The sequence below is a fragment of the Sminthopsis crassicaudata genome, chromosome 6 (genome assembly GCF_048593235.1).
Source record: "Sminthopsis crassicaudata isolate SCR6 chromosome 6, ASM4859323v1, whole genome shotgun sequence".
Lineage (NCBI taxonomy): Eukaryota > Metazoa > Chordata > Mammalia > Dasyuromorphia > Dasyuridae > Sminthopsis > Sminthopsis crassicaudata.
The window spans coordinates 36,151,262-36,175,875 of record NC_133622.1 but is presented as its reverse complement, the minus strand read 5'-3'; the positions used below and the strand labels follow the sequence as shown (position 1 = coordinate 36,175,875).

At 34.1% G+C, this 24,614-nt stretch overlaps 1 protein-coding gene across 2 annotated transcripts in view; it reads left to right on the top strand.

Annotated features, from left to right (window-relative positions):
• Positions 1-24,614, top strand: part of GABRA4 (gamma-aminobutyric acid type A receptor subunit alpha4) — an 80,213-nt gene that overhangs the window by 15,891 nt on the left and 39,708 nt on the right. For both annotated transcript variants that reach the window (XM_074272361.1, XM_074272363.1), the window contains 6 exons: positions 3,030-3,097; positions 4,115-4,335; positions 4,431-4,513; positions 7,288-7,431; positions 9,065-9,217; positions 15,251-15,510. In XM_074272361.1, coding sequence (XP_074128462.1) covers positions 3,030-3,097; positions 4,115-4,335; positions 4,431-4,513; positions 7,288-7,431; positions 9,065-9,217; positions 15,251-15,510 — 929 coding nt within the window. The remainder of the gene's footprint in view (positions 1-3,029; positions 3,098-4,114; positions 4,336-4,430; positions 4,514-7,287; positions 7,432-9,064; positions 9,218-15,250; positions 15,511-24,614) is intronic.

The following is a 24,614-nucleotide window of genomic DNA, read 5'->3' as shown; positions in this document are numbered from 1 at the left end:
AAACCAGTAAAGTAAAGTGTAATTGTGATTAAAATAAAAGCTTATTCTCACAAGAACAGTATAAGAGGAGTGATTAAACAGCAGTACATTAGAAAAATACACAGACATATAATTTTATGTATATATAATATATATAAGTATATATGTATTTCTACAGATACACATATACAAACATATTTGTGTTCTCTATAAAAGTTTTAAATGACAAATGATTTTCAATGTCCATTTTTAGTTCTTTTCAAAAGTGGCATAAAAAGTAATAAAGACATTTTCTCTTAACTGTTCCAACCTAGGAGTGTTATTCTCTACTTTATATATATATATATATATATATATATATAGATAGATAGATAGATAGATAGATAGATATGTACGTATATATATATATATATCTATATCTATATATAGATATAGATATATATATACCAGAGTGTGTATATATATATATATATATATATATATATATATATATATATATATATATATATATATATAAAGCTTAAAGACATTATACAACATGCAGTAGTCTTAGACTTCTCTGGTATAATTCCAATATTATCAACATATTACCCTACCTGAATGATTATATTTTTAAACTTACTGGCCATATCCTCATGACCCATTTACATAGGTATTAGTTTTACCAGCTGATGATTTTTTTTTTTCATATCAGGTAGAATCATAGAATTTCAGAGGTGTAAATGAACGAAAATGATTTTTTTCCTGTTATCTGTCAAAGGACATTTGATAAAAGGTTTTTTTTTTTTTTTTTTTTTATAAAAACTTACATAAACCTTAACAAGAGCTCATTGGCCTTTTGTAAAAATCTTAATTGAGGAAGAATTTATTACTCCCCCAAGCAGTTCATTCTTTTGGATAAGTATAGCTCTCAAAAGACTTTTCTTCACTTTAAGATGAAATTCATCTCTGAAATTTCTGCCCATTACTGCTGGTTCTGGTCTCTAAAGAGCAGAACAAGTAGATTCCCTTTTTTCAGAAAGTGGTCCTTCAAAAATGTGAAGACAGTTGTGGTCGAGGTCCCCTTAAATCTTCTCTTCACATAGCTAGTACTTATCTAATGCTTTAAAGTGTGACAAATGATTTCCACATATTATCTTATTTGATCCTCACTTTAACACTATCAAGGAGGTGCTGTTATTGTCTCCATTTTACAGGTGAAAAACTGAATATGAGAGAGTCTAAATGACTTGCTCTTAGTAATATGGACAGTGACTCTATGTGGCGAGATTCAGATTCCTCTCTTATTGAATCTGGTTCCATTATTCCATCCATTGTTTTTCTTCTCCAAGTACTTTCAACTGATCCTCATATCTCATGGATTTACCATCCTGTTTTCCTGTCTCTGAGCAATTTAATAATAATCATATTTCTGTGAAGATGTATGACTTCTGGCAGCTGTTATGGATTTCTTTCCCCTTCCACATTAGCAAGTTCCATGTTAACCACCCTTTAATGATTTACCTCCTTAACATAGGGGACCTAGGTCTATTGAAGATCACTCAGAAGCATCTGGCATTCCCCATGGCACTCAAAGGCCAGAGGCTCTTCTGAAATCATGGGATAATTGCTGTCGATCAGGACAAATAAGCCTTTTGTTTAATGTCTGTTTAACCTGAAAGATCTTAGCTAACACAGAAGTTATCACAGACAACTATTTCTATTTGTATTCTACTTGTAAAAATACACTTACCAAGATAGTGTTAACACTAAGATGTTTATGGATATTGCTTTCTTTGTGAGATGTTCAGAATAGCACCTTCAGGCCTTAATTTTTTTTTCCTTCCTTCCTTCCTTCCTTCCTTCCTTCCTTCCTTCCTTCCTTCCTTCCTTCCTTCCTTCCTTCCTTCCTTCCTTCCTTCCTTCCTTCCTTCCTTCCTTCCTCTCCCTCCCTCTCTCTCTTCCTTCCTCCCTCCCTCCCTCCTTCCCTTTCTTTCTTTCTTTCTTTCTTTCTTTCTTTCTTTCTTTCTTTCTTTCTTTCTTTCTTTCTTTCTTTCTTTCTTTCTTTCTTTCTTTCTTTCTTTCTTTCTTTCTTTTTTTCTTTCTTTCTTTCTTTCTTTCTTTTTTTCTTCCTTCCTTCCTTCCTTCCTTCCTTCCTTCCTTCCTTCCTTCCTTCCTTCCTTCCTTCCTTCCTTCCTTCCTTCCTTCCTTCCTTCCTTCCTTCCTTCCTTCCTTCCTTCCTTCCTTCTTTCCTTCCTTCCTTCCTTCCTTCCTTCCTTCCTTCCTTTCTTCCTTCCTTCCTTCCTTCCTTCCTTCCTTCCTTCCTTCCTTCCTTCCTTCCTTCCTTCCTTCCTTCCTTCCTTCCTTCCTTCCTTCCTTCCTTCCTTCCTTCCTTCCTTCCTTCCTTCCTTCCTTCCTTTCTTCCTTCCTTCCTTCCTTCCTCCCTCCCTCCCTTCCTTCCTTAAGGAATTTATTTATTTAATTACCTCTAATTCCTAAAATTACCTTATTTTGTTGGATATAAAACTTTTTTGGTTGTTGCTTTACTTTATTCTTTAAATTTTTCTTCTAAAAAGATAGTGTTTCTAGATTGACAGATAAATATAACTATTTCTGAGGCTCTATTAGTATTAAATTCTTGAGAGACAGTGTGCAGTAGTGGACAAAAGACTAGATTTTTGAAAAGGAAGATTTGTGTTCAAATATTGTGTTACCTTGAGTATTTCATGTGACTGACTTTTCTGAACCTCAGTTTCCCCATCTGTAAAATGAAAAGGTTGGCCTGAATGAGCACTGAGGCTCTTTTACCTCTAAATTTTTTGATCTAGGACATCAATAGTTTTTGGTAAGTAATTGGAATTTTACTTCTCACTTTAACTGAATATTATTACCAGCATATATTCATATTTGTAAAAAACAAGTCTCTCTTTTTCTTTTAGCAATGTTTATCTCCTGGAAACTTAAAGGCAATAATTAAAGTAGCTTTGTGTATTTTCCTATTATTTCCTCTCTCAGTTATTTTGTAAAATTAATGATTACTTTTTCACACTTATCTATTTCCTATCTACTAGGTCCTGTTACAGAAGTGAAAACTGACATATATGTCACCAGCTTTGGGCCTGTTTCTGATGTGGAAATGGTAGGTGTTGGAGAAATTTAAAATAGCTTTCTGTAGTTAGGAAAAACCATACACAACAGAAGGAAATGGATGTTTATTTCAGTGTCAATCAGAAGAGTTAGAGAAGCTCTGTTTCTAGTATGAGTAATTAGACCCATATATTTGTCAAGAGGAGTCACAGCATTTGCACTTCAACCCTAACATTTGAGTACATTTTTTCCTGGATTCTTCTTTTACAAAAGGAACAAAAAAAAAAAAAAAAAACAATAGTTACTATCCCCATATGGCAATCTTATGAACTGATTTTTTCCCCTGTGAGAACCACTGAGATGGAGAAAATTAGAGATTATAACAGCTGAAATTATTTCTGGCACAAAACTATCTCCCAGTCCTGAGGGATCATATTTTAGCATTTCATTTTCACCCATTGTATAGTGTTTTTCCCCCTTAATGCTTGAAGAGCTTAGTATACCAAACTCTGGTAGCTGTCACAATGAATTCATCCATTTAAGTGTGCAATCTTAAGGTTATATAAAGATCTTTGGCTTGTATAGTGGATGCTTAGTAGTATCTTTAAATCACATATATACGATCTAAAATAGTGAATATTTACTTTCTAATTTTAAGTAATTTGTTGAACACAAACTGTTTTGAGCTGTTGATTTGCTTTTATTCTTTTAATTTACTCTTCTAAAAAAAATCAGTGGCAATTGTTACTGCATTATCTCATTTTCTTCCTGATATATTAGAGTGAAAGTGTAATTTCTACTTTCCTGCAATTTTATTGAATTATAGTAATTATTCTTGAATGATTAAATATATACGGTGATATATTTATCTAATGTGGGAAACTGAAGTATCAAGACATATACAACATGATTTAACTGCTGGAACTCTGTGATAGTACCTTTTGTAAATGTCTGCTCCTATTGATTTTATTTTACTAGTGTGGTATTAGGTGCATATGTGTCTATGTATTCAATTGTTCATTTTTGCATAATAACTTGTATTTGGGATTGCTGTGGTTTGCCCATCTAGGAATACACAATGGATGTCTTCTTCCGGCAAACATGGATTGACAAAAGATTAAAGTATGATGGCCCCATTGAAATTTTAAGACTGAACAATATGATGGTAACTAAAGTATGGACACCTGATACTTTCTTCAGGAATGGGAAAAAATCTGTCTCCCATAACATGACAGCTCCAAACAAGCTCTTTAGAATTATGAGAAATGGCACCATTTTATACACAATGAGGTGATAAACTTTTTAAACATTTTAATGCATATTAAGAAATAAAGTTGATTATGAAAATAATTAAATCTTTTTTTATTCTATGTGTTTCATTGTAGGCTTACCATAAGTGCAGAGTGCCCCATGAGATTAGTGGATTTCCCCATGGATGGTCATGCATGTCCCTTAAAATTTGGGAGTTGTAAGTTAAAATTGTAAAGCTTCTTTTTATTAATAATTCAATTAATTCAGTAATAAGATTTATAAAGTACCTTGTATTTGTAAGGCATTTCACAGTTTGTATGAGAGAGGAATGTCAAGAATCATTCCAAAATTGTTAAGTCTTATTGTTTGGTGGAATGGATAAAATGTCATATTTATAGATTCAAATTTTTGGGGGAAGCAAAAGCAATACAAGTTGTGAAAGACTGGGTTTTCAGTTTATTACTCATATATAAACTGATAATCTTCAAATAAAGAGACACAAATTTATTTGAAGGATCCTTGAGATTTTGTGTCTGCTGATAATTTGGTTAGAAGAAATGACAGAATTCTGCCATATGACATCTCAGTTTGGCTGTTCAATTTTTCTCTATAAGAGACGTATGGGATGGGGTTAGGGTTACTCAGTGATCATTCCTTTAGGTAAGTGCTGTAGGAGAAAAAAAAACAAAAACGGGAAGTAGAATGATATGTAGAATGATATAACTATCATTTTCATTGGAGTAATAAATGAATGGAGTGATTTATCATGAGTATGAGTAATTCAAAATCTAGTTTGCAGTCCTGGGATCCACAGGAGACTCCCCTGCTGTCCATGGCTTTTTTTTTTTTTTTTAAATGACTTACTTTCAATGTAGAACATGTTCTTCAGTTTTGAAGGAGCTTTTGCCTATGGCTGACTTCATTGTATAAACATAACCTTAAGACCCAGGTAGTATATCCATTTAGATATCCATTTTTATGCAATTTTTCTTAGATAGCATTGGGAAAATAACTTATTAGCCTCTATTTCAAATCTAAAATTTTTGTTGTTATTATTGTAAGATTGAAATAAAGAGCATGGTGCTTATTATTAGCACTTATTCTTCTCTTCCATTCATTAAATAAACATTTGTAAAATAAGTGCTATGTACCTATTTAAAAGTACCTGTCTATTTTTATATCTAAGGAATGCATACACACACAAAAAAAAACTCCTGGTGGTTTTCATAATTTGCTTAAGAGAGAGGGATAATTTGTTTAAGAGATAGAGAGACAGAGATAGACAGAGAGACAAGGAGAGACAGAGACAAAGAGAAGGAGGGAGGGAAGGGGGGAGAGAGAGAGAGAGAGAGATAGAGAGAGAGAGAGAGAGAGAGAGAATGTTTAAAACAATGAAGCTTACATTTTTTAAGAGAGATATGATACAGATGCAAAAAGTTGTAGTAAGTAATTATACATACAGAACTAGTTCAAGAAAGCTTATTCTATCATTAGTATGAAGGATAGATTAAAAGGGGAAAGAGTGTAGGGAAGAAACTCTGAAATGCCAAAGAAGACTTTTTTTTGCATATATCATAGACTCCCTTTAAAAGTCTTATAAAGTCTAAGGACTCCTCAAAGTAAGGTTTTTAAAATAAAATATATAAGATTATAAAGAAAACCAATTGTATTCAAATGCAGTTATCAAAAAAAAAATATATATATGTATATACACACACACACACACACACACACACACACACACATATAAAAGATAGCCGTAGTGGGAATCGAAAGAAGGATATGAATTTGAGACATGCTGAAGAGTTAGAATCTAAGATCCTTTTTGAACTGATAGGCTGTGAGAGATGAAAGAAAAGGAAGTGTGAAAAAATCTAGACATTAGGAAAATTGGGGACCAGTTGGTCCCACAGATAGGAAGGAGATTCAGAAGGAGAAGCAGATTTAAGGGGGAAGATGATTAACTCTGTTTTTTGACATATGGAACATGAGGTACTAGTGGTACATTTAGGAAGGAATCTGGAAATTCAAGTCTGGAACTTAGAAGGATTAGAAGATTAAGATCTATGAGTAATATTGTGATTTGCTTTTTCATTCATTTATTCTTCATAGATAATTAAACCATGGAAGCAAATAAGAATTCCAAGGAAGGAGAGGAGAGATCCTGGATGGACTTTGTAGTTTTTTAGAACATTCAGTCTTATGTAGGGTCAAGGAGAAGTTCTTGTCAGGTCTCAGCCATGAGAATGCCCCATGTTCATTATGTTGCACTGGCTTGTGGCTAAGTTCTCTTAGGAGAAGGTCTATTGTTACCTATTTACACTGATAACAATACAAGAGGAAATGGATTTAAATGACAGTTACTGGGATTTACAATAGAGGTTAGGGAAAATATCCTGATTGTAAAGGTTCAAAGGTAGTGCAACTGTTTATATAATCTCATTCCCTGGAGAGCTTTAAAAAAAAAGCATAGGCAGTCATCTGTGTAGAGTGGTTTAGATGTAGTGTGCTTTGCCCAGAGGCAGTGGGCTGGACTAGGTGACCCCTGGAGATCTCTTCCAACAATAGCATCCTTTGTTATAAATAGCTTCTGGTATTCTTCTTATTAGTAATTTTGCATTAAGGTGGAAGAAGTAAGTTATGGTCCAATATGGGAGAGAAGTCAGAGATGAGAGAGAGGAAGGAGTGGGTTTATTTAACTTTAATAGAAAAGATTTTAGTTGGACTGCCTAGTATTTTTCCCAGCACATTTCCAGGTGCAGTGATGCAGACACAGCATTTTAGTTTATTTTCCTTTGACCTGAACAAAAGAAATCCTGCTGAATTGCAAGGCTTATTTAGATATTAAACTTCTCTGAGGCTCAAAGCTGAGCCCATATAAGTTAAAAGGCTGTTGTTTTCCAACAATTTTTGCTAGTCCAGCATGTCCATTGTGAAATTGATTAAGAGTGAAACCCTAAAGTTAATCCCTTACTTTGCATTGGCGTCCAGATGCTTACCCAAAGAGCGAGATGATCTATACTTGGACAAAAGGTCCCGAGAAGTCTGTGGAAGTTCCAAAGGAGTCTTCCAGCTTAGTTCAATATGACCTTGTTGGGCAGACAGTGTCCAGTGAAACCATCAAGTCTATTACAGGTAAGGCAATCAGAATGAATTTGAGATCTAGCACTTGCAGTGCCGTTTTATCTTACCCATTGTTCCAGAGGATTTGGTAAAGCCCACAGAAGCAGAATGGCATAGAAAGTATAGCTTAGAATTGTATACCTGAACTCATCGAAGGATCTGTCTGGTATTTGAGTCATAATCCACCAAGGAAACCAGATGATATTACAGTCAGAAGAGTTAGAAAGGGGTGTATCACGATTGAAACACACATCCATGGTACAGGGGATTTTTTATTTTTTCAGATGGCTAGAGTAAAGCTTATTCTACAGGTCATTGACGTTGCTGGTGTTTTTACAGAGCCATCTTTGTCTTGCTCAATTTGTATTTCTACTTTGATTTAGAAGAGCAAATGATATAAAGGCATGCCCAAGAAACTTTAAGGTAGTGCTTTAAAGTTCTCCCTACATTAGATATAGTTAACAAGTATAAAAAGTGTTTATACTCTTTGTGCTCTTAGAATTTATGTGAAAACAAATAAAAGACTTTATTTTAGTTTATTTAAAAGGAAAATACCAAGTTATTATTTGAAAATGATTTTCCCCTTAATTTTCAGACTTAAAGTTCACTTATCTCATTTGCATTTCTAAAAATGAATTACCCAGTTTTCTCTTGGACAGTATCACCTTAAAAACATGTGGATAATTTCTGAAATCATAGATTATATAGTCAGGTAATGGGAACCAAAGTTTCCCCAAAAAACTTTTATGGAGGTTTTGTAGTTTGTTTTTAGATTACCTAATTAATACTTTTTAAAGACAGATAGTAGTAATTCAAATGTTTATTTTTCTTAGGTCCATTTAAAAAAAAAGAAAATTAAAAAGTCAAGGCAGAATTATAACTGTAGAACATGTAAATATTCAGGTATAGTTACATAGAAACTATATTGATTTCATTTCAAATGCTATAACACACAGAAATAAAGTCTTTGCTGAAATTATTGATCTAAATTCTTAGAAGAAGTGGAGAGAGAGAATTGGCCTTGGAGTAAGAATAAGAGATACTCCTTCCACTACTGCCCCCACTTTATCCTATGACCATAGCAAGTAATTTACTGATTCCCTGTTAATTCCCTGAAACTTTCTAAGATGTTTAATCACAAAATTGCCAGTCTTTCATGGAGGAAGTTTTCATGCAAAGTGTTCTTTGCACTTGTGAAATGTCAGGCCTTCCCTCTCCAAATAAAATTAAACAAAGCAAACAAAATAAATACAAATTCCCGTTGTTATCAATATATCCATCTAAATCAGAGAGGCTTAATCTATAATTTTCTATGCAAAGAATTAAGATGCCATAGGCTGTACCTTATATCTTTGAGTGCTAAATGAGCTTATAAGAATCCATTATACCATAATCACTCACCCCAAAAAAACTATCATTATTAGCCCCATATGTTACGTTAACAGATAATCACATTGGAAAAAAAAAAGGTGAAGTTCAGTTTCCTTTCAGCATCTCTTTCTGAAACATTCACAGCCTCTGGCTTGTGTTGGGAAGCTTGGATGCTATTATTATTTCAGTTATGAGTTGGTAGTCTGACATATGTATATGGAAAAAAGTAGCATGCAGAGCCAGTAACACATTTTCCTCCTGTTTTATTTTATAGGTGAATACATTGTTATGACAGTTTACTTCCATCTCAGAAGGAAAATGGGTTATTTCATGATTCAGACTTATATTCCATGCATCATGACTGTGATTCTTTCTCAAGTTTCCTTCTGGATAAATAAAGAATCTGTTCCAGCTAGAACTGTGTTTGGTAATTACAATTTATTTTTTGGTCCTTAATGTTACCTGCCCTCCTTCAGAATGTTGCCTTTGGAATGAAACCTTCCCTTAAGAATTGTGTTAGCATTTTTATGTCAGCTTGAGTAGTGTACAGAATCTAGTTTATATTTACAACTTTCCAACCAGAAAGAAACATTAAAGTTATGTATATGTGCAGTCCTTGGGACTCATGTTACCTTTAGGTGGTTATATAAAAATACTATTGGAAGCCCTCCTGTTGGAGTCATGTTGAATTAGCCTCATTGGGAACCATGAGTATGAAGGCTAAATGTACCTCTGAACATAATTTCCCTTTTAGTGATACTCTTGGATTCAAAGCCTAATGCTGTGTAATTTAATTGAAATTGTATCTAGATGTTAAAATGAAATACACTGGGAAGCAATTTGCAAAGAAAAGCTTAAAAGAAAACAAATACAATTCATGGCTGATTGGTTATTTGAAGGCCTGGAATAATTTTGCTTTTAATGAAAGAGAAAAAAAAACCTAATCCTTAAATGGTTTAAATGCAATAAAAGAAACTATTTCATACACTTGCAGTTTATTAGTTCAATATTAAAGATAATATATGTTCTATGTTTTATGCTGGTTTATATTTTGGTTTTCTACAACATATAATGCTTTGAATGGCTTGAATTTGAGAGATTTAGCAAGTTTTAAAAACTATTTTCTCCACAGGAAGGATTGTAATTGAATTGTGCAATTGAAATAGCTCTGACTATATAGTCCAAGGATAGGACTTGGATTAAAATCCTGCCACCTACATCTTATTAAATAGGAAATTAGATTTTAAAGGGATTTTAAATTATAAAGTTTCTGACTTTTCACTCTGATAATTGTGCATTACTATAGAAGAACTGATAGAAGTAGGAGTGTGGAAGACAGCTTTAACGGGATGTACTTAGAATGGGAGTAGGTGATATTTGTTTGGCTCTTGGAGCTCCTGATCTTCATGTGTACCTATAAACCCTGAATTAGCTTTTTGAAATAGTCAGGGTACTGTGATATAGGTAGTCCATAGAGGATACTTACAAGTGCTAATCTAGTTCTGGGTCAGATGCCTGGTCAGGAAACTTTGCTTGGAGGGAAAAAAAAAAGCCTTGGAAGTCTGCTGCTTACATCACCAAATACTTTCTTGGAAAGTTTTGGGAGCTTCTTTTTGATCACAAACTATTGTGGTAAGGGCAAAATAAGGACCTTGGGTCTTTTACCATTAAAACCTCCACTTAGAAATAATATTTATAATAGCTAGAACCTTGAAAATGCTTCCAAATACATTACCATATGTTTTAATAGCACCCTGAAGAACACAAAGAGGAGTAATTACTGGTGATCAATTATTAGTTGATATAAAAAACTCAATCTCTCAGCTGGCTATTGCCACATACTTTCTTCGACAATGATTTTTAGATATTCTTAGAGAGGAAGGGGAGCTATAGCTGGCAGCCATCTGCCTTCTGTCGATGACTCAGATGATTGTCACTTTGCAACCTTTTGCCAACCTCCTGGCAGCAATAATGAAATTTTAACTTTAGGAAGTCAAAAGTAAGTAGATATCTAGAAAAAAAAGTTTCAGTTCATCGACTCATTGTGCACGCTGGAGCATCTCAGAATATCTGAGGCTGTTTTAGGTATCTTGTCCCATTTGTTTGAGGGGAGTTTACTGATAGAAGGCCCAATTAGAGAAATGAGTTATAAGTTTCTATAGTTCCCATAGATCTGGGATTCTAAAGAACTAAAGTAGAAAAATTAACTTATTGAAAAGCTGTTTTTCTATGTAGTTATAAGGACCAGTCAAACCTCTGTAAGTAGAATTTGCTTTTTGTAGAAACACTTTTAGAAAAAGGATATGTGAAAATATTATTTCTTTTTCCAACAATTTGTTTTTCTTTAGTGTCTAAAACATGCTCAATTCACACCAATTTCTACCTCTACTGAAGGATTATAGATTTATCCCCGAAAGGGAATTTAATGGGATGTCCTCTAGTCTAAACCAGTTCATTTTTACAGGATATTTGTTATCACATACAGTTCAAGAGAGCATCAAAAAGTGAAAAAGTACAAGTACTTGACCTTGTATGTCATTTCTCTGGTCCTCGTTTTCCCTTCAGTAAAAAGAACATTTAGTGTAAATGACCTCTAAGCTCCCTTTGAGCTCTAACATTCTATGATTCTAAGATTTAAAAATAGGCCTAGAGAGGGGAACTTTAAACATGTGAGTAAATGTCAGCTGGCGGGCAGAAATGTGTTATCACACTGTTAAGTTAATGTTACTTATTTCCCTTGTGATTGGTCAGGCCATATTCACCTCTGTGTACTTACAGCTTGTATTCACATTATGGGCAAAAATGATCATGTTCTGTGTTCTAGCTCAGGGATTGGTATCAATATTTAAATGTGACATAAGGAAAAACAAACAAACAAAAAAAACCATTGTATTGAGATATCTGTAGGTAGTCATGGGGCAAGAAATGTCTTTAGACAGATGCCCCGACATCAGCCTTTCTGGTACCTAAGGAGACACGATTTGATTCTAATCTGAGTTGCTGCTTTTGCCTGTTGCCCTGTGCACCATTTACTTCATTATGTGATTGGGCAAATGCTACACTAAATCAGTGTGTAATACATATGCCCAAGGACATGCTCTGTGTCACCCTTAATAGAATAATATTAGAAAAAGAAGTGTTTTTCCCTGGCTGAAAGGGGAATGATTTAAACATCTCAGGCGGTGTTAAAAATGTCATGCCCTTTGTTCATCGCAGAAGACAAAGGCCATTTTGGTTGGAGATTCCCTTCTGTTTTCCCCTCTATCTCATTCCCTCTCTTTTCCACACTCATGTGTTTATGCCAGGTTTATATTTACTAAAGGCACCTGGATATTAGTGTCTAAAGATTTTGAGTTAGTATACATGATCTGCCTCGCTCAGTCATGTCACCTTCAACCATCTCTTTCTCAATTATTGCTGGAATTACACAGTCCCCCTTTATTTTACCTTGTCTCTGTAGAAAAATCCAAAAGGCAGAAACTTCCCCAAAAACCAGTAAAAGAAATTGAGGGCTCTTTTGCCTGTGGGAGAAATAGTCTTTAGGGTGATATACTCTACTTTTAACAGGCTTTCAAAGCAATGAAGCTCACGGAAACACTAGTTTTTTTGTTTGTTTTCTTACTCTATGAGTTTCATTATATCACATTAAAGTAAAGAGTTTTCCCCCCATGATGTTTCAGGAACAGAATAGTTTTAATAAATGAAGTAGGAATTTGACAACTGGAAGGGCTTTCTGAGCTGACTCCTTCACACTGAGGATGCAAATGTCTAATCTAGGTAGAATGCTTAATTGTAGTTAGTTAGTGGGTAATAGTTATGGAGGTCATAGAAAACCTTACTGCTCCTAAATTTTAATTAAAGTGATGGTCTTTCACAAGATAAAAGACTAATTAGACTTCATCTCCATATTATGTAGCTGGAAGATTTAAAAGCTATGGCAGGACATTGTTAATTAACAAAGTCGTCAGCATGACAACAGTTCATTTCTGAACTGAGAAGTACATCTTAATTTCCTTTCAACTCGAAAATTTTATGGTTTTGTAAGTTTGAGTTAAACAGGGAAAATATTAAATTCCATGAATTTATTATGTGTCCACTGGAAAATGATTAAGGTAAAGAGGCTGGCTATGAAATTCAGAAGATATTTGTTGCATCCTGAAGAGACAGATTAAGTTTTAATCACTAATGTATTGATGATGATTTTTAATAATCTCTGTTCAGGGTTAGGGTTAAACTCTGGAATTGGGAGAGAGGTTTTAGAACATATTCTGTAAAACTTGTTTTTAAATAAGTATTACTCTTTAGCATACTATATAAGTCATCAGACACCATTTTCTGTAAGATGAATGTATATAAGTAGAACATACCGACTCCTGAGACAGATCAGTCTACTTTTGGACATGGCTTTTTAAACAAGTTTTTCTTACATTCAACATAATTTCACCCCTTTGTAACTTTTAGACATGGCTCCTACTTCCATCCATTGGAACAACAAAGAACAAGTGAAACTGGAAATTAATCTGCCATTTCTTTTAGCAGGTACCTTACAATATTGTTCATTTAAATGAGATGATTTGAAGTCATCAAGGCTAGCCCTTTGTTTTTCTTTTTTATAATCTCTCTATTTATTTTTAACATTCACTTCCTGTTAGTCATTATCTTGTCCTTTCTAGTATATAGTGCACTTTCTTTGGTAGGGAGAAAACTATAAACAAAGTTGAAGAGCTTTGACTTTTTCTTAAACAATTATATTCATATGTTCCACTCTAAGTAGTATTCTTCTCTCTTCTTCGATCCTTTTTAATATAGAAAAAAGTTATCTTTATTCTTCTTCATCAGCTCATTTTGGGCTTCAGTATACTAGGAGTATACTAGATTTTTTTATTCATCTTTCATTAAGCTTGCTTTCATAATCTATATCTGTCTTTGAAAAATGTTTGTTTGTTGATAAATTTTCTGTGCATCCACAAAGCATTTTTTAATGCTTTTAATAAATCTTTTTTTTAAATATTGCTTTTCTTTGGGAACTTAATTCCTGGAGGTTTCTCATCATACTTCAAATGACTTTCATTGAAGAATTTTCATTCATGGGATCTTGCTATTCTTTTTCTGACCTATGTTAAATAATCTCTTCTCTAAGCGAGGGTGAATATTCCCATGTTCCTATATTCTCTCTTCTTTTGTAATTGTGAATCTAACTAACTCTTTTCAAGGGCTCACTGTGGGTTTTTTTTCCTAACATTCAAAATACTTCATTTACAACTCTAGCCCATTATTCCAGACCTATTTTACATTTTTTCTCTTCACATACTATATTCATGTGAAAGCCCAAAAGACCTATTTGTCATTCTGTGAACCTAAACTATCCATCTTCTGCCTCTGCCTTTGCACTGATTACCTGGCACAGATCTAAGGTCTCTCTGAATCCTCAACTAATTACAAATAAACTTATTTACATGTTTTAACTCCCCAAGGGAATGTTAAACTCTTTAGGAAAAAGTATTTTTCTTTCATTTTATCTTTGTGCCTCTAATAATTACCATAGTATATTCATGTAAAAGGTGCTTAATAAATTCTTGGATTCTCTCTATCCCAGAATTTAGTGTCAAGTGGTGACTTTTCCTCAAGATTGCTATCAGTAGTAAAGTCGATATGTGGTGCTCCTTTAGAGATAGCTTGAATCTATCATCTTCATAAATATATTCTTGGGCCAGCTACTTTTGGCTTTGAACTTCAATAATAACTTCTCATTGTCACTGGAAAAGCATTTTGCTATCTAATTGCTTGGTTGGCTTTCTTCTGGGCCATGTACAGAAGAAATTTAAATGGACCAATTCCCTTGGGACTTTATAATTTGAAGTAACATTGAAACAGTGGCCATAAAAAAGATATATAGACACATATAACTATGCAAAATCAATGGATAATAAAATTCAGGGTTTTGGTGTATATGCCTCCTGGGAAATGTTGTGTTATTATGTAGAATTGAGACTGGACTGAATTGTGGGACTTTTTCTAGGGAATATCATGTTTTCTAATTTCTAAGGAATAGTATGGCAGAAGAGGTAGCATTTCAGGAACTAATTGAAAGAATCTTAGTGTAGCTGTGAAATCTTCAGGTCAGTCATAACCTGAGAGAATTTTGTAACTTCTAACAAATATCTTTTTATCTTGTAATCATTTCAGAAATACAATTGTCTAAGTAGACTTTATTCTTACACAAATTTGCCCTTGAATTGCTTTCTCTTTATTACTCACTGGTATCATGTTTTTAAAATCACTCAATTAATTATATAATCCTTCCCCTCCCATCCCAGTTGTTCTACATTTTTATAATTTGGATAGTTCTTGTTAAATTTTATCATGTATCCTCATCTCCATTTGTTTTAAAAATAAAATAAAATTAAATTAAAAATGTTTTTAAAATAAAGCTAAATTTTTCTGTTTCTTTGTTTTGAAGGGATAACTACTGTTCTGACAATGACAACTCTGAGCATCAGTGCCAGGCATTCCTTGCCCAAAGTGTCCTATGCTACTGCCATGGATTGGTTCATTGCTGTGTGCTTTGCCTTTGTGTTCTCTGCCCTCATTGAGTTTGCTGCGGTTAACTATTTTACGAATGTCCAAATGGAAAAAGCCAAAAAGAAGCCATCAAAACCCCAGCAAGAACTTTCTGCCCCTTCGGTTCAGAGAGAAAAGTGTTCCGATGAACCACTTCAGGTATTTGATGTATTTTCTCTGTGGTCTGGTCCCCAGTACTAAGGATATAATTGATAAGGGCTTACCCAATGTCTGCCAGTGTGTTGTGTCTAATCCTAGAAAACCAAACCAAACAAGAATTTATCCCAGTTGGGAAGATCAACAAACTGTGGCCCATGATGGACAACCAAAGGAATTTAACAACTGTGCAATGGAATATTCAATTCAACTCAGCCATATTTACTGTTAATTACATGCCAGGTACAAGGCTACAAAGACCAAAAAACCAGAAACCAAAAAACCCAAAACACCAAAAAAATCCCAAAACAATCCCTTTCCTGAAGGAGCTAGTATTCCTCTTTGGGATGCAACATGTATAGCAATAAATAGAAACCAAATAGATATGCAGGAAATTTAAAGTAACTTCAGAGTAGTACAAAGAAATGAGGAAATCATCTTAAGGACAGGACTAGATTATCCTTTGCATTTGCTTGATGGAACTGAAGTTGATGATATAGGAAAAGTCAATAGGTAGGGTTATTGCTATCTGGATCTCAGGGGGGTTCCACTAAAGATGAACTGCATGATCACAATGCCTTGGATGCTTTCAGTCATCACTTCATCACTGTAGGGCACCTGTGGGCAATTTCTCTCTCCAGCCAAGCAGAAATTTTGATGGAGTAGAGAATTGCTAGGGATGCAAATGGGAAGTAATGACTATTCTTTGCAAGCTTAGGAGAGAAATTAGTTCTATCCTATGCTCTAGTAGATAGAATATCTGTTTTTATAAGTCAATTCAGGGTTAATTCAATTTAAGAAATACGTACTAAGAACCCACCAATTGTGGTGTGCTAAGATGGGCATAGAAGAGACAAATATGAAACAAATCAATGCTGTCCCAAGGAGTTTACAATTTAGTGGGTTACTGTGAAATAGTCTCATTAAAAAAAATAGGCTCAATATGTTTCTAATACTGTGCTATTACATGATGAAATGAAATGGCACAAAACTGAATTTCATTACAAGGAAATAAAAGGAATGGTGAAAAAATGTTAGGAAACAAATGTCCACGGGAAATTGAGACGCATGTACTAGAATATATGTGATCTTGAAATGTTTGTTGTTGTTGAATTGTTTCAATTGTGTACAACTCTTGATCACCCCAGTTTGGCTTTTTTTTTTTTTTTTTTTGGCAAAACTACTGGAGTGGTTTGTTATTTCCTTCTCTGGCTCATTTTACAGATGAGGTACTGAGGAAAACAAGGTTAGTTAACTTGGCCAGGGTCACACAGCTAGTGTCTCAGGACAGATTTGAACTCAGGTTTTCTTGACTCCAAGGTCAGTGCTCTATCTATTATGGCACCTGGCTGCCCTCTTGAAAGGTTAGGTATACTCTAAAAGGTTTAATATTGAAAGTGTTGTGTGTTTGTTTTTGACTTTCTGGCTAGAATTTTATTACACCTTTATGGAACTTATAAGTTTTTCTCTGTCTCTTGTAAATCGTACACATTCTTGTGGATTTGTATACATGTACATAGTTTTATATGCAGTCTTGGTGTTTGTTGATGGACTCTTTCCAGTGTTTTATGTTTTCAGATACAAAATGGTATCTGTTTTCTAAGCTTTGCATTTTTTAAAGAAATAATATTGCACAGATAAGACATTTCTTTGTAATGCATATTAAAAACTTTGGGTGTTAAGTATTTTGTTTTTCCTTTTGGTCCCTGATTTTATTTTCCACTTGCATGGTGTGTTTAGGAAATGTGAACTGAGTCCCAGGACAATTAATAAATAGAGATTTGGCTGAGGTGAAATTCTTAACTAGCCAAACTAGTCTGCAAACTTTTTTTTAATTAGAAGATTAAGTTGATTTGACTAATAAATAGTAGAGATTTCTAAAATCCCTCTGCAAACTGATGGAAAACAGGATGAAGTCTGGAGTGAGCTGCTTGAGTTGAATGCAGTCAAAAGTTGATATGTAAAGTCACATAGAATATGATCGATAAGGGTAGAGATAAACTGATAAATGAAATACAAATACTTTTATTTTAGTATTCAAAAATACAATAGTTGGCATTTACTTAGTGCTCCGTGGTTCATAAGCTTTATTCTTCACAGTGACCCAGTGAATTAGGAAGCACCAATATTTATTTTAGGGTGACTGCTGAGATCTCCTCAATATAGGGAACAATTGCTATGGAAACTCTCCATCAGTATGGATCAGATGATAATATCTCCTCACGATATATTCATGGAGGGTTGCTCAGAGCCCTTAGAGGTTAAGCTTTGCCAGGGTTACGCACCATTAGGATGTTACCAGGTGCTGGGTTTTAATCAAAGTTTTCCTGACTTCAAAACCAGTTCCTTTTCACTCACTGAGATACTGTCTTAGTACAACTCCTTTCTCTTTTTATGAGTGAAACTGAGGACCAAAAAAAGTGAATGACTGTAGAGTTTAGTCCATATCAGAGCATAGAGTAGGACCCAGGGCTTCTATGGCTTAGTACTCCTTTTATGATTTTATACGCCTCTCTAATTTTGACCACGCCAATTTGCACTGATGGGGAAGAAGGAGACAAAGTAGAGAGGCTATGGAGAGTTACTGAAGCATGCTTACTTTATGAGACAGTAGGTCCGAAATAAGTAGTCCTATGACTTGAGGGCTACTCATATGTTTTTCATCCTTTTTAGCAAATAGCATTTCTGATTGTGATTATCTTTTTGTGAAGTAGAAATGGTTGCACTATAAATACTGACATGCGATTGACAATTATATTCCTCTGGGTGGGAGAGGGGAGAGCTACAGTAGTTAATTATGGTATATATTTGCTATATATGATTTATTGTATCCTTGTTCCACTTGATCATTTTGCATTTTCTCATCAACACTATATTGATTTATCAAGAAAGATAATAGACAATTATGAGATTTATAAATATATACATATGGTTATATATGTGTATATATTTATACATATATATTGAGATAGGTATAGATAGGTAGATGTATCATCTCTATTTTTGATAGCAATCTTCAATTTTTTGGTGATGCAGTTGAAAGATTAGCCTTTTTTCTGATTTTCTCTTGGGAGCAGAACTAGAAACAATAGATGAATATTAGAGATAGACAAATTATGTTCAATTTAATTCAGCAAAATATTAATTAAATATCCACTATGTGAAAAGCTTGAAGGAAGGGAAAAACCTTCCTAACAATTAGCACTCTCCAGAAATACAATTGATTGCTTTTGAGTGTGATGGGTTTCCCTTCATTTCTTCTTGATGTTTAGTCATTTCAATTGTGCTCGATTCTTCATGACACCATTTGGGGTCTTCTTGGCAAAGATCCTGAAGTGATTTTGCTATTTCCATCTCCATTACACAGATAAGGAAACTGTGACTTGCCCAGGATCATGTCTGAGGCCAGATTTGAAATAAGAAGTTGGGTCTTCCTGACTCCAGGCCCAGCACTCTATCCACTGAAATATGTGACTGCCCTTCATTTCATATCTTCAAGCAAAGTCTATATACTCATTTGTTGGTAATGTAATGGAAAGAATTCTTGGTCAGGAGCAAGCTGAGCTAAGGTTATGGTGGTTCCTTCCAACACTGAGATTGTGTGAATCTATTTTTTTTTTTTTTTGCTCTGGTCTTAGACCAATTTTTATTATCTGAAATAGGGTGATCCCTCAGTAGATTACAAAAAGCAGCATGTGTTGATTTTTGGTAAAATGCATCTTGAGTATAAAAAGACTTTAGTATGTTACCATAAGGACTTGCATGTGAAAAATTGTGTACAAGGGATAATGGAGGATAAAGATAAGGAGTTCTGAAAGAGCACTGAGATAGAGATTTATAACCCAAATGTATCATTATGATATAAAAGAACAAGATTGTTTTTAGGTTTTTTTTTAATAGTTTTTGTGGTTCAGCATTAGATTAGCTGTCCTCTGAGGACCTTGCCAGATCTAGAAGTGAATGTATCCTTGGAGGATTTATGGTGAAGCATGGACATAAATTTTATTGAACAAGAAAGCCCAAGATTCTAACCATGGCTGTAATCTTCATTGGTAGAAATGGTACCCACACCAATGAAATTTTTAAAAATGATTAAACCATCACTCCACTGATAAAATAAAATAATTAAAATGATTGATTTATTGCAAAAAAAAAATAGTATCATTGTCTGTTAACCATTCATTGATTCTACAAGTGAATGGATTCCTTAATCTACAGTATGGTAGAATTAGGGGCAGTGAGAGAGTGATGGTGGCTAGAGCCTGTGGGCATAGAGTCAGTAAGATCTGAGGTTAAATCTTGCCTTAATTATTTACTAGCTATGTAAGTCACTTCTCTTTGACTTAATTTCTTCATATATAAAACCTTGTATGGTTATTGTGAAGATCAAATGAGCAAATAATTGCAAAGTGCTTAGCACAGTGCCTGGCACATAGTAGGTACTATATACATGTTAGCTATTAGTGTTATAGTGGGTTTATGTGAAACATGCTTCCTTTATATGCAAACATGATACTTCTAATTAATTTCCAGTAGAACTTGTATCTTCACTTTATCTATTAACGGGGAAGCGTTTATATGACCCTTTCCCCTGAATCTTTTGAGATCAATGCCATTTATTTGTGATTTCGGTCTAAAATGTGATGTAACTTTTTTTTTTTTGGTAATTTGAATCATAATTAACATGTGATTTCATCCCCCCTGCTCTGTTCCTTGGTGCTTCTTTCTTATCTTATGAGCCCCCAGGTAACTTGAATGCTTCTTGTTATTTTTCCTGGCTACATTGAAAGGGGAAAAGATAAAGGAGGTCAATGGCTTGTCTTCCATTTCCACCCCATCCACAGTTCTGATTGTTTTTTATATTGTACCAGCAACCAAACAGCACAAAAGGAGGAGAGGAAATGGAAATGGAAATTATGGTTTCTGAGAAGGATCGGTCTGTTCTGTGACCTTGGGATTAAACTCGCCATATTGTTGACATAAGGGTGACATCACGAAACCTTTCCATTTATCATTCCTAGCTGGCCCTTAAGTGCCACAGAGGAAACAAATAACACTGCTTTCTGTTTTTGTTGTTATGAGAAAGGTTGTGGAGAGGGCAAGAAACATAGATCAGGAGAATGCACAGGTAATTGTGAGCCCCTAGGGACTGAGCAGGGACAAAAAGGAGACATGGAAGAGTGAATGAATACTGTTCCAAAATATTGGTCCTGGATGGTTTTCAAATTCAACATGGAGAGGTTTCAGTTGGAGAATCACACAAGTCTTGGACAGACAATGATGAAGTGATTTTGCTTGTGGGAAGAAAGGCAGATATCCTGAAGCCTTAGGAATCACTTTGGCTTGAAGGAGAGTCACATGATGTTTTTCTAGGATCTTTATCCAGTTTTTTTTTTTTTTTTTTTTTTTTTGTTATTAATGCAAGTGACAATAGAAGTTAGTCCTGGATTATATCTGTTGTCTTGTGGCCAAAACAACTTATTTTCTGACCATTCTTCCCATGGTGGATGGCTAAGAGAAAAAGTCTAGTATAACGAGAGATCTTTGAGTCTTAGAGAAAAATGTTAATCTGAAGTTCTTTGCTCACTGAGCTTTTATTCATTCCCTAGAGACATTCCTTCTGGAAATAGAGACAGACATTTGTCAGCTTTCCTTGCGTATATAAGAGTAATGGTACTAGTTTTCAGCTTTATTTTTTTAAAGTGATGACAGATTTCTCCAAACCACCTTGGGCAAAGCTAGTAGGTCGCTTTTTGTTCTTTAAAATGTAGCACTGAGCTACAGTATTAACTAACAGTGTTGCAGTTATTCACGCCCCTAAATCACTGATCAGTTAGTGTGTCTAGAGATGAAGTCCATTTCTCCATAGTGATTCCTTTTGGCAGCAATAAGAAAGCTTTTTGTGTGTTTGTGGGGAAACTGAGAAAATGAGTTGGTAAAGGGAAAATGCCATGTGTGTCATAAAGGAAAGTGAACTACTTTACTGCACATTGCTTGATGGGTATCTTTGTTAATCTAAAGATAGAGTTGAATGGATGAAACCCACCCATCTCAACTTCCTCCAGATACCCTGTTAGATTACAGTTGGCAATGAAATGGCAACTTTGATTGATGAGAAGAGTTTTGAGTGTAACTATGAGACAGGCTAGGAATAATAACAAAAGAAAAAAAGAAAAAAAAAGGGCAGAAAAAAATACACAAATAGCAGATTGAGAATAATAGAAAGAGTTACTGGGAAAAAATGCTCCAGGAATCCTACATGGGAAGTATAACCCATAAAATAATTTAACTGATTTTTACAAACACATCAGAAGTAATACATTCAATGTATGTCACCTCCTATCCAGGAATGACTATGCACTTCAAAATTATTTTTAATTATTTGGGTATAAAATAAACCACTCAAAATGAATATTGCCACACAGAAAGAATAGTGAAAAAAATCCTATATTAAAGCACTCTTTTCATACAGCTAGCTATTTTTAAAAAAGAAAATTATATTAGAAATTTCAACATGTTATTTTCAAAGCTGTCCAGTTTGTATTTGCTTCTGGACTTTCTTGTATTATGTGTATTTAAAAATGATTCAATTATATAAACACACACACACACACACACACACACACACACACATATATATATAATTTTGTTTTGATATGTATTTATTCCAATGGTGCTACTCTTACTCATTACAATTTTAGAACTAGATTTCCCATTTTGGAATTGCAGAGCCTTTTTTGAACATCCTCAATTGTGGTAAATCTTTTCGGCATTGATAGGATTTTTGGAAAACGACCAAAGTCATTCAGAGACAAGAATGAGGAATAAGGTGTGTAATTAAAATGTGTAATATTTTATTTGGTTTAAAAATGGGCTGTGATTGCAAAGTAATGTGACTCATTTTTTGTTTCTTTGCCATACAAATGGCTTTGAAGTTAACTGAACTGCATCAGCTCTATCCTAAGGTGAGAGTTTGAAGGCTAACTTCCAGTTTGATAGAGAAGGTCACACCTTTTGGAGAAGAATTGTTCTGGCGCTACTGCTTCATTCTGTTGCCTCTACATTTTCTTTTTAATCTTGATCATGTGAAAAAATGGGTTGTGGTTTATTTAAAGGAAAATTATTGATTTATTTCCAGTCTCACAGATTTTCTAGCACCTAAATGTGGCATAGAATAGGAAATATTCATATTTCAAAATCTGCAGGCTGCTTTTCCAGGCCATCCTGGGCCTGCAGAGACACAGCTCAGACTAAATGTTCAGGACTGCACAGAGGAAAGAACACAACATCAGCTTTGAGGTATTGTTTATCTAAAGGTGAGCTTAAAACAAAAATCTAAAAGCCTGGGAAGGATTGTTAATTCTCAAATCATAACAGTGCCTGGAATACTCTCTGGTTGACAATGTTCCATCCTTTCTATCAATAACAAGACCAGTTTGATGACCATGTTCAGGTATTCTGTTTTTGCTAATTTTAAAAATCTTAATTAATTTAGCCTATTCCTTATAACTTTTCCCAATTCTTCATTAAATTCATTTTAAAAAGAAGGAAAACCAAACAACATACAACTGTATAATTCTGCAAAACAAATTTCTATTTTGACTATGCCCTAAAATGTACATCTATCTCTCTATGTATTTTAAATTCATTACCTCCCTATCCATGACAGTTTACATCATTACTCTTTTGGAGTCATAATTTAGTCATCTTGACTCAAGTTCTAAAGTCTTTTAAAATTTTTATTCTTTTTAATGTTGTTATCAATGCATAAATTGTTTGCCTAGCTCTTTTCACTTTGTTCTGCATTAGATCACAAAATTCTTCCCAATTTGCCCTGAAATTGTCCATTTTTTTTCTCATGGCATAAAAATATTCCATTATATCTACAAATCACAATGTTGTTTTGCCATTTCCCTTTAGGAAGGCATTCCTATAGTTTACAGTCCTTGGATATTATGGAAAGAGCTGCTATAAATAAAGCTGAACATATAACAAAAAACATTGTTTGCTTTCTTTGGGGTATATGCTTTGAAATGGAATAGTTGGGTTAGCTGACTATGGGTGTTTTTAAACAGCATATAAGAAAAGAAAAGCATTCTGTCACAAAAACAAAATTATTTTTGTATTTTCTTCTAAGAAGGAATCAGTATTTTATTACCACTCTTTTTGATTGGCCTTTTGTTAGAGATAGTCTAAGATCATCAGATTTGAGAAGAACTAAGCTGGAATTCTGGGTTGGCCTTTTGCTATTTTTGTGTCTTAATTTCCTAAGGAGGTAAGGATGAGGAGTGATGGTAGGAAGATGAGGAGAAATGAGAATTCAATTATCTCTAAGGCCTGTTATAATTCTAAAATACTATGGTCATTTAGGGAAGTATAAACACCAGCTTTTTTTCAATGCTTTGAGGTGACATTCTTTGCATTGGTGATTAGGATCCATTAACACTTAGTGTAGACTTTTGGTGATCATTTTTACCCCTTAGAAATATATTTGAATATAAATATAGTGATGGCATATTTAAGAGGCATTGTGAAGTGGTAAATTTGAAGCAGCAATGGATAGCTTGAGAAATTCATGGTTTCCTATAAACTAATATGTTCCCTGACTGTCTATATTTAGTCTCAACTGGAGTCTCTTCTTGCTCCTTCTCTTTCCATATCTTTCTATATCTACAACCTGAGTGGGTCAGGACACTTGGCTTAATTGGTAGAATGAAAATCATAGAGAGGAAAATTTAAAAATATTCCTTTAATAAACTTTTAGTATGAAAATCCCCTGAGTTTAGGTTGTATAGTAATGGGAATATAATTTTTTATGCTGTAGTGTCATAGCTTTAGAATTAGAAAGAGCCTTTGACACCATGTCCAACTTCCTCATTTTGTAGCGGACACAACTGGGCCCTGGAGAGGTGATGTTCATTTGCACAGGTCACGCAGTGATAGAATATTTGAGGCAGGATTTAAACCCTGCTTTTTGCGAGTCCAAATTGGGGTACTGATCAACTTTTCCTCATTGTCTCTCTGTTACACAGCTGGCGTTTCTACCTCATGAAATCAGTTTATCAGACATGACCTTTAAAAGAATTCTAATAGTTTTGTTGCAATCC